This window comes from Podarcis muralis, chromosome Z (assembly GCF_964188315.1).
Source record: "Podarcis muralis chromosome Z, rPodMur119.hap1.1, whole genome shotgun sequence".
NCBI lineage: Eukaryota > Metazoa > Chordata > Lepidosauria > Squamata > Lacertidae > Podarcis > Podarcis muralis.
The window spans coordinates 1417483-1431473 of record NC_135673.1 but is presented as its reverse complement, the minus strand read 5'-3'; the positions used below and the strand labels follow the sequence as shown (position 1 = coordinate 1431473).

General features: G+C 46.1%; 1 protein-coding gene across 2 annotated transcripts in view; it reads left to right on the top strand.

Annotated features, from left to right (window-relative positions):
• The window catches only part of LHX2 (LIM homeobox 2), a 53655-nt gene extending 40425 nt beyond the window's left edge, over nt 1-13230 (top strand). For both annotated transcript variants that reach the window (XM_028714455.2, XM_028714454.2), the window contains exon 5: nt 12332-13230. In XM_028714455.2, coding sequence (XP_028570288.2) covers nt 12332-12619 — 288 coding nt within the window. In that variant the 3' untranslated portion in view covers nt 12620-13230. The remainder of the gene's footprint in view (nt 1-12331) is intronic.
• Nucleotides 13231-13991: the final 761 nt, after the last annotated feature.

The following is a 13991-nucleotide window of genomic DNA, read 5'->3' as shown; positions in this document are numbered from 1 at the left end:
AGGTCTTTGGCTGATTAATATCCTACTTTTAAATGGGTTTGTGGAAAGAGGTACAGTGGTACCTCGCAAGATGAATGCCTCGCAAGACAAAAAACTCGCAAGACGAAAGGGTTTTTGGTTTTTTGAGCTGCTTCGCAAGACGATTTTCCCTATGGGCTTGCTTCGCAAGACGGAAACGTCTTGCAAGTTTGTTTCCTTTTTCTTAACACCGTTAATACAGTTGCGACTTGACTTTGAGGAGCAACTCATAGAACGCGATGTGGTAGCCTTTTTTGAGGTTTTTGAAGACTTTGGTGATTTTTGAAGCTTTTCCAAAACTTTCCCGACACCGTGCTTCGCAAGACGAAAAAAATCGCAAGACGACAAAACTCGCGGAACGAATTAATTTCGTCTTCCGAGGCACCACTGTATGTGTGGGGGTACTGTTTTGTTTTTTTCTTGAATTTTTTTAATATTGTATTTAAATCTTGTATTTTTATGTTGTGAAATCTACCCTGAGATATATGGATGAAGGGTGGCATGCTTAACAAACAAACAAACAATTAAATAACCAACCAATCAATCTGGAGTCAGGGGTGGCCAAGTCTGTGGATGACTCAAAAATTATTTAGGATTGCGAAATCCATTACTGGATGGTGAGGCTCTCCAAATGGATGTCTCCATACTGGGAATATTGCAAATGAGGATGAATAGGGGCAGCTAACTTGTAGAGCTCCAGATGTTCGTGAACCTTGACTTCCATGCAGATATAGGCGAACAACTAATCCAGAATGTGGCAGCTGGACTGGAGACTGGGAGCAGCCGCCGAGACCACATAACACCGGTCTTGAAAGACCTACAATGGCCCCCAGTTCGTTTCTGAGCACAATTCAAAGTGTTGGTGCTGACCTTTAAAGCCCTAAACGGCCTCGGTCCTGTATACCCGAAGGAGCGTCTCCACCCCCATTGTTCAGCCCGGACACTGAGGTCCATTGCCAAGGGCCTTCTGGTGGTTCCCTCACTGCGAAAAGCCAAGTTACAGGGAACCAGGCAGAGGGCCTTCTCGGTAGTGGCACCCGCCCTGTGGAACGCCCTCCCACCAGATGTCAAAGAGAACAACAACTACCTGACATTTAGAAGACATCTGAAGGCAGCCCTGTTTAGGGAAGCTTTTAATGTTTAATAGGTTATTGTATTTTAGTGTTCTGTTGGAAGCCTCCCAGAGTGGCTGGGAAACACAGCCAGATGGGTGGGGTATAAATTATTATTATTATTATTATTAACAACATCTGGAGGACTTTGAATTTCTCACCTCTGGGCATTGGGAGAAGTTTTAAAAAGTTGATGGGGTGGGAATCAATCATGACAGAAATTTATAAAATGACATATGATGTGAGGAAAGTTAACAGAGAAGGTTCTCCACCCCCCACCCCATTTCCCCCATAATAAAAGAACTCAGGATCAGCCAGTGAAATAGTTTGTTTATGGAATTTGCTCTTGCAGAATATTGCAAAATGGCAGCTGCTATCTGCTGGTTTCCGCTGCAAGCCTGGTGGAATGAACTCCGGGTCCCAAATGCGCCACCTAGCTTGTCATGCCAGTCTGCACAAAGATTCTGTCAGCAGACCCCACCTCTGGGCCAATCCTGGTGCACCTGGCCCTATAAAACCCTTTCCTCTCATGATTCTTCCAGCCTCCTGCGCCCTCTGCTTGGGTGTTGGCTTCCACCCTGACCTTTCTCTGCCTCTGGCCCTCAGAAGCTTTTATCCCTGACCCAGCCCTCATCCTGCCTTGTGCTGGACCCAGGGCCAGATTTATGTTTGATGAGGCCCTCAGCTACTGAAGGTAATGGGGCCTTTATATGTCCAGCTGTCCTTTGCCAACAACAATCGCTGCTGCTTTTTGTGTTGAATATATGCTATATGGTAATTTATGGACCGAATAGGTATCTAAAGCCATCTTATTTGTTTTTTTATCTTATATTTTGGACATCCAGGTTTTTTTCCCTTTAAATTTTTTTGGGGCCCCCAAGAGGGTGGGGCCCTAAGCTACAGCTTGTTTAGCTTATACGTAAATCCGCCACTGGCTGGACCACATGCTCACATCTAACCCATCCTGAGGCCTGACACTGTGTAAAATGGGCTGCAGGAGCGACAGACCTTTGGTCTGATCTGGTACAGCCTCTTCTGTTTATGCCTGTGGGATAGCTCAGTTGGTATAACCTGAGACTCTTAATGCCAGGATCAGGGGTCGAGCCCCATGTAGGACGGAAACAGGCGGTTGCGCTAGATGACCCTTGCGCTCCCTTCCAATTTTATGATTCTGTGATTGACATATGGTGAGAGCCAGTGTGGTGTAGTGGTAAGAGTGTTGGACTGGGGAGAGTGAGTAAAGGGTAAAAGGACCCCTGACCATTAGGTCCAGTCGTGGCCGACTCTGGGGTTGTGGCGCTCATCTCGCTTTAGTGGCCGAGGGAGCCGGTGTACAGGCGTCATGTGGCCAGCAGGACTAAGCCGCTTCTGGCGAACCAGAGCAGCGCACGGAAACGCCGTTTACCTTCCTGCCGGAGCGGTACCTATTTATCTACTTGCACTTTGACGTGCTTTCAAACTGCTAGGTTGGCAGGAGCAGGGACCAAGCAACGGGAGCTCACTCCATCGCAGGAATTCAAACCGCCGACCTTCTGATCGGCAAGTCCTAGGCTCTGTGGTTTAACCCACAGCGCCACCCACGTCCCCAGGGGAGAGTGAGACCCAGGTTCAAATCCCCCACTCAGCCCTGAAGCTCACTGGGTGACCTGGTGTCAGTCCTGCTCTCTCAGCCTAACCTCCCTCACAGGGTTGTTGTGAGGATAAAATGGGGAGACGGAGGAACTGTGTATGCCACTTTGAGCTCCCTGAAGGAAAAGCGAGATATAAAGATAATTATAAAATAGAACAACAGCCTGGCTGCTGGAGGAGTTTAGGTCAGCGTCCTGTTCCTTACTTACAGTGGCCAGCCAGGCGGCTATGCAAAGCATGAAGGCAGGGCACGAGTGCGAGAGCCTCTTGTGCCTCCTGGCAAGTTGCATCCCTCTGGTACTGGAGCCAGCGCACAGCCATCGTGATTGGTAGCCGTGGGTAGTTACTGCTGGCGGCCGGTACTTTCTCCTGTGGGAGGGAGTTCCCCAGTCTAAACTGTGTGCTGCATGAAAAGTCTTGAATCTTTCATCATTCAGCTGGATTGGATGTCCCCAACTTCTGGTGTTCTGAGAGAGGAAAAGGTTTGCAGGGCCACTTTCTCTGCATTGTGTGTAATTTTATGCACGTCCATCATTCCCCCTCTTCCTTGCTTTTTCTCGAAACTAAAAACCTCACGTATTGTGACTGTTCTTCATAGGGTGTCACTTCTTGAGGCTGAACTTTTCTGAATCTTTTCAAACTCTGCAGTCTCCTTTCTGAGGCAAGCTGACCAGAACTGAACAAAAGCTGTTTGTATAAAGGCAGTATGATATTGGCAGTTTAGTTTCCAGTCCCTTTCCTGACGACCCCTAGCATGGAATCTGCTTTTTCCACAGCTGCTGCACATTGGGTCAAAATATTCAGCCAGCTAGTGGGTTTTCTTGCTGTGGCAGCAAAAACAGCACCTTAAAGACTTAACAGAATTATTGTGGAATAGTTTTTTGTGGCCTAATACCCACATGATCAGGTGCATGGATATACTTGGAAACTTTGTAGGACCTGGTAAGAAACTCTGTGCGCTGTTGAAGGGACCTGGCGTTCGTTTTACTAGTTCAGGAAGGCTTTGTGCTGGCAGCTGATGCTCTAGGGGAGCTGTTGTTTCAGTGGTGAAGCCTGGTAGACTTACATCGGAGCTGGAGGCTCCACTGCTTAGTTTTTATTATTACCGTATTTTTTGCTCTATAAGACTCACTTTTTCCCTCCTAAAAAGTAAGGGGAAATGTGTGTGCGTCTTATGGCGCGAATGCAGGCTGCGCAGCTATCCCAGAAGCCAGAACAGCAAGAGGGATCGTTGCTTTCACTGCGCAGCGATCCCTCTTGCTGTTCTGGCTTCTGAGATTCAGAATATTTTTTTTCTTGTTTTCCTCCTCCAAAAACTAGGTGCGTCTTGTGGTCTGGTGCGTCTTATAGAGCGAAAAATACGGTAATTCTTTTATTTGCAGATTTGACAAAGAAAGGAAGAGAAATAAGAAACTTATAATAATACTACTAATAATACTGATGCTGATGTTTGTTTTAATCTTCAAGTTTATTGCTGACTTTATTTTATTTTATTGGAAGTTTTAAAGAGCTGTCTTTCCTGATGATTTTATTGTTCTTTTTGTAAATTGTTAGGTGATTTTTTACAATCACATGGAGTAAATTGAATGATAATAATAATAATATACTGATAATACTAACTTAAACAACAACAACAAAAGCCACCATCAGTTCACGTTACGGATATAGTAGCCACAAGTGCATGCATCTTAAATTCAATATTAATGCAGTTAGCTCCTCAGATCATTGTGTAATAGAAGATGGACACCTGTCCTTCCAGGCTCAAAGTATAACTCACTTAGCAACCATAAGGGCTTGCAAAGTCCACACTTATTGTCTTGCTGTTAATCCCCATAAGTACAGGAATATAATTTAAAAGTGTACACCTGCAATTATCAAGGGTTTTGCCAATGCAAAATTGGCAAATACAACAACCTCAGGCCAGAAGGAATGCGTCATGTGCCTGCGCTTTCTCAGCATTACACTTCCAACATCTGTCTATGTTGGACACGGCCTTCTTAAACAAACATCGTGGCTCCCCCCCTGCCTGGTTCTCAGCCAGGTCTTGTTTCAGGCAGGTCCTTGCCCCCTCCCCCAAGAAGCCTCTGGCCGGGCACTTTGCCAGCAGACCTGACACTCTGCCTTGGCTTGCAGCCTCTTTTCTTCCTATGGTCCTGGGGTGACAAACTGGTGCGTGGGTGTCTCACAGCTGGCCATGAATCCAGGCAGCAAGACCTCTGGTCCTGGGCCAGGGATGTCAGGATCCAACAGTTCCTCAGGTTTTGCTGACAGTGTGGCTGGAGGGAGATCTGCTGCGGGGTCCTTGTCCCCTTGGTCTTCTGAGTGGAGGTCTAAGCAGGGCTGAATCCTGACCTTTGCTCCAAGCTCACAGCATCCTGTTCTGGGCACCTGCAGGGATGGCGCTACAGCAGGTGAGGGGGCAGGTCAGCAGCTCTTTCCATTGGCAAGCCAAAACAGGGCCTTGGAGGCTCTGGCACCAGGAACCCACTGCCAGAGCTCCCTGTTTGAGACCTCCCAGTGCTTTACCAATGCTCTTCACTGCAGATCATTCCAGGCCTGTCCAGTGGTGTAGTGCGTGAAGACACTGGGGTGGTTGCACGAGGTGCAAAATTTGTAGGGGTGCAGGCTGGGCAACAAATGTGTCCCCACCTCCAAGCCACTCCTGGAGCGACCTGCCTTTCGTCCCCGACTGCTGAAGAAGGAAATGTCAGCATCCCTCCTTTCAGCCCAAGAGAAGAGGCGGCTGTGAGTGTGTGAGTGTGTGAGCCCCACGTTTGGGAGCTGGGGCATTCCTGCCATAGGTCAGCTGGAGAAGCACTCTCACTATTCGCAGGGACCAGGCAAGCCTTGCACTCTAGCTGTGGCCGGTCCCTGGGCTGGACGCAGCATCTTCGGGAGAAGGAGAGGCGTTGGCCTCTCAGCCCCTGCAGGCACCTCCAAAAAGTGGTTTGGGGGAGATTATGCTTCAGATCATCTAGGGCTCCAGAGATGCTTGGATCGGGTCTCCTCTGAATGTCCCTGCCAAGTCTGAAGGCGCAGAACAACGTAGATTTCTGCATTATGGTACCAGGGAAGCACTTTGTCTTTTGTAGGAGTGTTTGCTACATTCCAAGGAATTTGGTTTCCGGGCTTGGGCATAGCCAAGATTTTTATTGGGGGGGGGGCAGGCCTTTTGTTGGGGAGGGGTGCAGAATGTCATTTACCCATGTTTCAGGCCAGGAAAAGATGAGAGTGGTCGCCTTTTCTCCACCGCACCCGGAATGTGTGTCATTTTTTGCCACCACCCTAATAAGAGAGCTTTTGCCTACGGGCCTGTGGGCTGCCCACTCTGCCACTCCCTTGCTTACCCTGGCATCTCATCACATGATGGGGTTTCCCTCAGCCTGCTTAAGCGCCATCAGGGTTTAGTAGAACATCTCAGTAATGATATTGTTACTTGAAGGTGGGACTCTGCCTTGCAGCCGCCCCTTGTGCCTTAAGACAGTTGCCCCACCAGTTGGGGATGAAATGCTTTGGGGTAGATGTGTCTAAAGGTAGCATTGCTGCAGTAGTGATTTATTATGGTCCAGGCCCCGGGCATTCTCTTCCCATTGCTAATGCTGTGACTGATAGCTGTCGAATATGCAGCAGGATTAGCAATCAAAATAGGAATCTTCTTCCTTGAGGATAACAGGCTGTGGCTTCATTTCAGCCTTTGAATATATTTTGTTCATTGTGGGTTTGGTAATTGAGGCTAACCAGATCTCATTTAGAAGCTTATTAATGGTGTTTTGCAGTTGGATATGTGCCAGTTTTGGTTGATAGATTCTTGCTGTGGCAGTTAAAGGCCCTCTATTTCAGGTGCCTGGATAGCTTTTACAGGTATCAGTAAACAGAAGAAAGGTCATTTTTGGGATATGCAAATACATCTGTGCCCAAAGTGGTTTTGCAGGAGTCCAGTGGAGCACTGCTGTGCTGCCACCTTCCCAACAGCAGCTTCTGCAGAAAAAAGGCAGCGGTGAGGCAGGATTGTGTGGAAGGACTAGACTGGTTCTGCTGGTGCATCTGTGTAGCCCCAGCTTTGCCCCTGCTGTGGTAATTGGCATAAGGCAGAAATTACAAAATGTACAATACAGATGAATATGCTTTACCAGCGATTTGCTTTCCTGCAAATCCAGACATTGTTGGATACAGAAAAAGATGATTTTATCATTGAACAAATTCAGCACACATGTGCTAAGTATACAGAGTTGAATGCTGCAGCTATGATTGCTGAAATAATAATAATAATAATAATAATAATAATAATAATAATAATAATAATTTTATTTATACCCCGCTGATCTGGCTGGGTTTCCCCAGCCATTCTGGGCGGCTCCCAGCAGAATAGTAAAAGCATGATAAAAAATCAAAACTTTCCTAAATTGCCTTTGGCACCATATTGTCTTGTATAAGGAAGATTGCTAACTGGACAGCTTTAGATTAGCTTTAGGGGGTGTACAAGTGAAAGCTTGACTAACTTTGTTGTGACATTAAGAATCTTTTTAACTATCACTGTTACAACTGCCAGTTGTTAAAGAAGTTCCTCAAAACTTAATCAAAACGTATCAGAGATCTACAATGAGCCAAGAAAGACCGAGTAACATAGCAATACTGTCAACTGAGAGAGATTTCAATGTAGATTTCAATACCGGTATTTAAAAATTTGCAAAAAATTAAAAGCAGGTGATTCTAAATCACTTTTAATATACTAGCATTTAATGCATTTTACTTCAGTAACATCAGTATTTTCTTAAAATACCGTGTTTTCACTCTATAACATGCACCCGACCATAACACGCACGTAGTTTTTAGAGGAGGAAAATCTGTAGGCATGCCACCCGTAGGCATTCCCTCCAGAACACACACAGACATTTCCCCTTACTTTCTAGGAGGAAAAAAGTGAGTGTTATGGTCAAAAAATACGGTACATGTGCTGGGGGCGGGTAAGGGGTTCGATACTGGACTGGAGGGAGGCAGTCAAGGAGTGCCAATGGTTTGTGGGTCAGGGGGCTCAATACTTGCCTTGCCCTGGGTGCTAGCAACCCACACTATGCCACTGTGCCAGAACTTTGGAACACTGATCCAGCTACTCTTGTCTGCTTGAAAAAACCTTCCATCCCAGCTTTGTTGATGAACACAATTATTATTAAGTGGTCAGAATCATGTCCAGAAGTTCTCACTGAATGGAATGGGGCTTTTGTGAGCTCAGAGTTACAGTGTGAAGAGCTGCTTGGAGCCAGAACTCACTGGGAACTCAGGGCCTGGAAACGGAAAGGACTGACAGACTGATAGCTCTTTCTTGATTCTGTGGCTGGTGCTGTGTGGCTGCTCTTAGTTGGCGAAGCGATTTGTCAGGCTAATTCTGCTAATGGCGTCACATCCAGTTATGTCCAAACTGCCTCCCCAGAGAAGCCAGACTGGCTCCCTCCTTGCCGTCCTTCCACCGGCGACTGAAGACTGCTTTATTCTGACAGGCCTTTCAAGGAAATGGCTTTTGATAGTGCCGTGCTGTTTTTATTTTCTGTATTTCAGTAAATTTGTTTATATTGTTTTAATTCTGTTAGAGTTTAAACACTTTTTGATAGTTATCATTTGTATGTTTTTAGCTTTTTGTATTTTGTCTGTGTTGTTTTTAATTTGCATAAGCAGCCGTGAGCCCTGGTCTGGGGAAAAGGTGGGATATTAGTAATAAAAATTAATGCAGTCCTTGAGCAGCCGAAATCCAACTTTTCCCTGACCTGCCAGGAAGCTTCCAGGATGCTGAAGTGTCTAGGTTTTGGGAGAGTGAGGAAGCGAGTAAGTTTACAAAGCTGAAACTTACATGGAATCAGTGGAAGGGCACCACCAGGATCGGAGCCTCTGGCTTAGTTTGACCCAACACCACTTAGGGCTGGTTCACAAGTTCATCACTTGAGATTTTGGCCAACAAGAACTGGGCCTCTATAAAGGCATAACAACAACAACAATAATAATTCTAGTATTTATACCCTGCCCATTTGGCTTCGTGGCTCCCGCTGCTCTAGGCGGCTTCCAACACAAATAAAAGCACAATAAAACATCAAACATTAAAAACTTCCCTATACAGAAGTTTATTTCCTTGACATTGGCATGGGAGGGCATTCCACAGGGAGGGTAGCACTGCAGAGAAGACCTTCTGCCTGTTTCCCTGTAACTTCACTTCTCGCAATGTGGGAACTGCGGAGCTGGACCTCAGTGTCCGGGTAGAACGATGGGGGTGGAGATGCTCCTTCAGGTATACTGGGCCGAGGCCGTTTAGGGCTTTCAAAGTCAGCATCAACACTTTGAATTGTGCTCAGAAATGTACTGGGAGCCAATGTAGGTCTTTCAGGACTGGTGTTATGTGGTCTCGGCGGCTGCTCCCAGTCACCAGTCTAGCTGCCTCATTCTGGATTAGCTGTAGTTTCCGGGTCACCTTCAAAGGTAGCCCCATGTAGGGTAATGCTGAGCTAAGTAATATTTATTCCGTGTCTCGTCTTTAGTGCAGTGCTTTGTGCTACATGGAAGACTGTATATGAAAGACTGCATTCCCTCATATGAAGTGGCCTGTGCTCTGAGATCTTCAGGGTGGCCCTTCTCTCACTCCTGTCACCCTCGCAGGCATGCTTTGGGGGTGACATGGTAGAGGACCTTCTCGGTGGCTGCCCCCGACCTTGGAAATCCTTCCCTAGAGAAGCCAGATTGGCTCCCTCCTTGCTGTCCTTCTGCCAGGAAGTGAAGACTGTTTCATTTCAACAGGCTTTTGGGAACTGACTGCTTTAATGAAAGGGCTGGTGCTGTGTTGTTTTTATTGTAATTATTTCTATGGTTTTAATAGGTTTGATGTATGTATGTGGTTCTAACCATGTTTACTTTTTTTTTTAATAATTTCATTAAACAGTTTCATTTTTATCTGTAAGCTACCTTGAGTCCCATCAGGGAAAGAGGTGTGGTAAGAACAACTACAACTACAACTACAACAACATGGACTGCTAGAAGGAGCCCATTGTGGGGCTAAGAAGGGGGAATCTAAGTATTCTTCCCAATCAAACAACTGTAATTTTTCAGAAATGAAATGGGTGTTGGATATGTTCCTGCCATAAACACATCTTTATCAGCGTGACGTGTGTGTGTGTAGGGGGATGTTTTACTCCCATAAAGCTTTGCATGATTTCCCCTATAAGTCGTTAATCAGGGTGACTAGCACATCTCTCTTTGTCTCTCTTCCTTCCACAAAGCGGGCCACATCCAGGCCAGGAACCCAGAAACCCAGACCTTCTGCCTCCCCTATTGTTTTGTTTCTTACTTTAAGGCTGACGGAAGAGACAGAGTTGTGAATGAGCAGAACACCCCCAGGACTGTGTACCTTGGGCAGCCAAATGTGAAAGTGTTGCGTATCTTTTCCCAGCTTCCTTTTCCTTCCCTCTGATAAATAAGCAACTTACTCATTTTAAAACATGACTTCCTTGAAGCCTGCATATACCATAAATCTTAAAAAAAAAAAAATTGTAGAAAGAACACAGGACCTCAATATTTCTCTCCATATGAACCTACCTGAACCCTGTGATGGTCACCCGAGGCCCTTCTTCATGTGCCTTCTCCATGAGAGGTCTAGAGGGGGGACAATACAAGAACGATCCTTTTCTGTGGTGGCTCCCTGTTTATGGGATGCTCTTCCCAAGAAGGACCGCCTGGCAGCTTCATTATACACCCTTAGGCACCAGGGGCAAACGTTTTGCTCCAGCCAGGCCTTTGGCTGACTAACATCCTATATCCTTTGAAATGGGTTTGTGGGAGGGAGGGGTTGGTTATGGGTTTGTTCTGTTCTTGTTCTCCTTTTTATGTATTTTCTGTTTTCATCTTGTGTTTTTATGCTGTGAACCCCCCGGAGATCTTTGGATGAAGGGTGGTATATCCACATTTCATTTTTTTAAAAGGCCTGAAGCATGAGGCTTAAGAGACCTTTGAGCCTGTCTTGTGCTCTCTGCTTGAATATGTGATTGTTGTCAGCGAAGGCAAGGGATTATTTATTACGTAGAGCATTTGTTCTGGGCTCTTCAGCCAAAAGGCCTCCCAGAGTGGCTTACATGAAATCAAAACAAGACACTCCCTATCCGCAGGCTTACATTCGAATAAACAAACAAACAAAAATACAACACACAAGGGGGAAGGGGGGAAGAGGAAAGCCAAAACTGTTCTTGTCTTGGTCAGCTGGCAGGAGGTACCTGGTGGACCTGGGCCTCCATCAAAGCAGGTGGAACGAGTCTCCTGCTTCGTATCTCTCCCACTGAGGCAGCCCGACAGGGGAGAGTTGTGGGGAGAGGAGGCCTGGTGGAGCTGAGCTGTCACGGCCAAACCGATGGAGGTTGTTTGTACTATGGAACTTGCTCCCGCAGGAAGTGGTCGTGGCCTCTAGCCTGGATGGCTTTAGAAAAGCATTAGGGAAATTCATGGAGGAGAAGGCTATGGATGATGACTTCACTCTGCCTCTGCAATTGGAGCCAGCAATGACTTCCCCACAATGGGCATCTGATGGGCCACTGGGGGGACAGAATGCTGGACTAGAGGGGCCGTCGGCCTGATCCGGCAGGCTCTTCTTAGGTACTTACATTTCCTGGGAAACATGGCTTTGGATTTAAACGCAATAATGAAAACCAATCAATCAGTAACGTGTTTTCTCCTGTGCATCAATGCGCTTAGACAAGGACACAAGCAGTTTTGGTCAGCCAGGTGAAACTGTGAGCACTTTTGTTCTTGAATCACAATGTGCAGTTTTCCCCACAGGGAGGCCAAGGTATTTTCTCCTTCCGACTCATACAATCTTACTGTTTTTATTATAATTATTGTTAATTTATTATTGCACATACAGTTGCAAGGTGTTGTCTTAAGTTCTGCTGAAGAGTAGACTGATGGAAGTGAATGGACCTAAGTTAGTCATGCCCATTTAATTCAGTGGGTCTACTCTGGGTAAAATGTAGTTGGATACAACGTGAGCTATTTGTTTATTTATTAAAAATTCATCCTGCCTTCCTGGTGTCCATGCACTATTCAGGATGGCTTGTGACACTTCAAAACAATTAAAAGGTATCAAAAATTAGAGTCTCCCCCCAAAAAAAATTAAAAATACATACAATGCGGAGCATGAGGGATGCATTTAAAAACTGACAGTGGCAAAGATTAGAGGTAGAAATGACCACCACAGGTAAGAATTAGCAGGCAAAAGTCTGCCTGTATAAAAATGTACCGGTATTTTCCAGCCAGCAAAAGAGAACCATGGAAGGGGCAAGTTGTTCCACAATACTGATGCTCAACAAGAGCACATGGTAGTGAAATATTACAAAATGAAAGGAATAATAACTATGAATATATATTTCAGTATTTTATTTCGTCTTGTTTTGAAAATGCTTCAGTTGTTGTATCCATTTCGCATTGTAAATGTATATTTTTCATGCTTACCAATTGGGGCTTTGAAATGAAACCACCCACTGATAGTCCCCCCCACCCTCTCTCTCTCTCTCTCCCTTCACCCCCACCCTCCTGTTGACTGGTTGTAGGTCTGGTTCCAAAACGCGCGTGCTAAATTCAGACGGAACCTCTTACGCCAAGAGAACACAGGGGTGGACAAGACGTCTGACTCGACCCTCCAGGCCGGAACGCCTTCGGGCCCTGCTTCCGAAATCTCCAACACCTCCATGAGCCCGTCCAGCACCCCCACTACCTTAACGGACTTGACAAACCCCAGTATGCCATCAGTCACCCCGATCTTGACCTCGGTGCCCGGGGGCTTGGAGGTCCACGAATCTCGGAGCCCTTCACAGACAACGCTCACAAATCTTTTCTGATGACTCTCTCCCTTCCTTCATCCCTCCCTTCTTCTTTTTTTTTTCCTTTGAAAAAGAAATTACTCTTAGTTGAGTTCCAAGCGTATTTTTACTAGAGACTTTCTCACAGCTGGGCTAGCCACAGCGTAGGGTATTTCTGAGGAGAAGGAGAACAGCAGCACGGTTCGGTCTGGTGTGACGGTCACAGGGCGGACGGAGGATTCACTTGGAAGAGCAACTTGCCACACAACATTTGTGTCAATGTACAGTTTTGTGGACTGGGCGAGGGAAACAGCAATTAATTTAAGTTGGCTAAAGCTTCTGTAATTTTCAAAGACTGCCATGTGCCTTATATACTGTTCTCCCATCCTCTGGATCACACCCATGCCCCCCCCACGCCCATCTCCTTTTTTCCTCTCTGTGTATTTATGACCAGGGCAAAGAACAAACAAACACAAAGAAGAAGAAGAAAAAATAAATGAAAAAAAATGTTAATAAGAGTTTTGTTACTTTGAATTAGTCCTAAGCCCTTCATTGATTGTTCTGATGTTTTAGAATTTTAAAAGTGAAAAGTCTGTTCAGCTATCAGAATTTGTAAAAATCTAACCAGTAATAAAACCACTTAAAGGAAACTGGTTCATGTTGGTTACTGTTGTGAATACAAGGAGTCCCAGCCTGAGATGCCGGGCCCATTAAGAGAGCCTTCCATAACATGGTGTCCTCCAGATGTTTTGGATTTCAACTCTCATCAGCTTGGCAGTTGTAGTTCAAAACATCTGGAGGGCATCAGGCTGGCGAAGGCTACGTGTGTGTGTGTGTGTGTACATATGCCTGTAGGTTGGTGGGAAGGGAGGAGTGGAGGAAGGATGGATCCCTTTCAAGACCTCCCATTGGCAAGACCAACTTGGTGGCTATATGGAGGAGTATATAATGGCCTTGATGATGGTCCATCAAATGGCTTCTGACTTTCAAAATACAGCCAAGACGGCTGTATACTACCTCCACTGTCAAGAGGCAGTGGTGCTTCTGAACACTAGTTGCTGGAAACTACAGAAGAGGAGAGGGCTCATGTGGTCAGATCCTGCCTCATGGTTGCCCATTAGGGCATCTGGTTGGACACTGTGAGAACAGGATGCTGGACTGGATGGGACATGGGCCTGAACAAGCAGGGCTCTTATTCTGTTCAGACACACGACCTTTTCACATACACACCCTGAATAAACATGGCAGGGGCACGAGCCAAGTTCAGTAAATAGGTCAGTTCTCCCCAACAGGAAAGGCTTTTGGATGAGGAAATAATTTTTGCCTGCCATGCAGAGAAAGTTGCAAGGCTGACGATGCCTATGGGTGCCCTCCAGATGTTGATGGACTCCAACTCCCATGGCCAATGGGG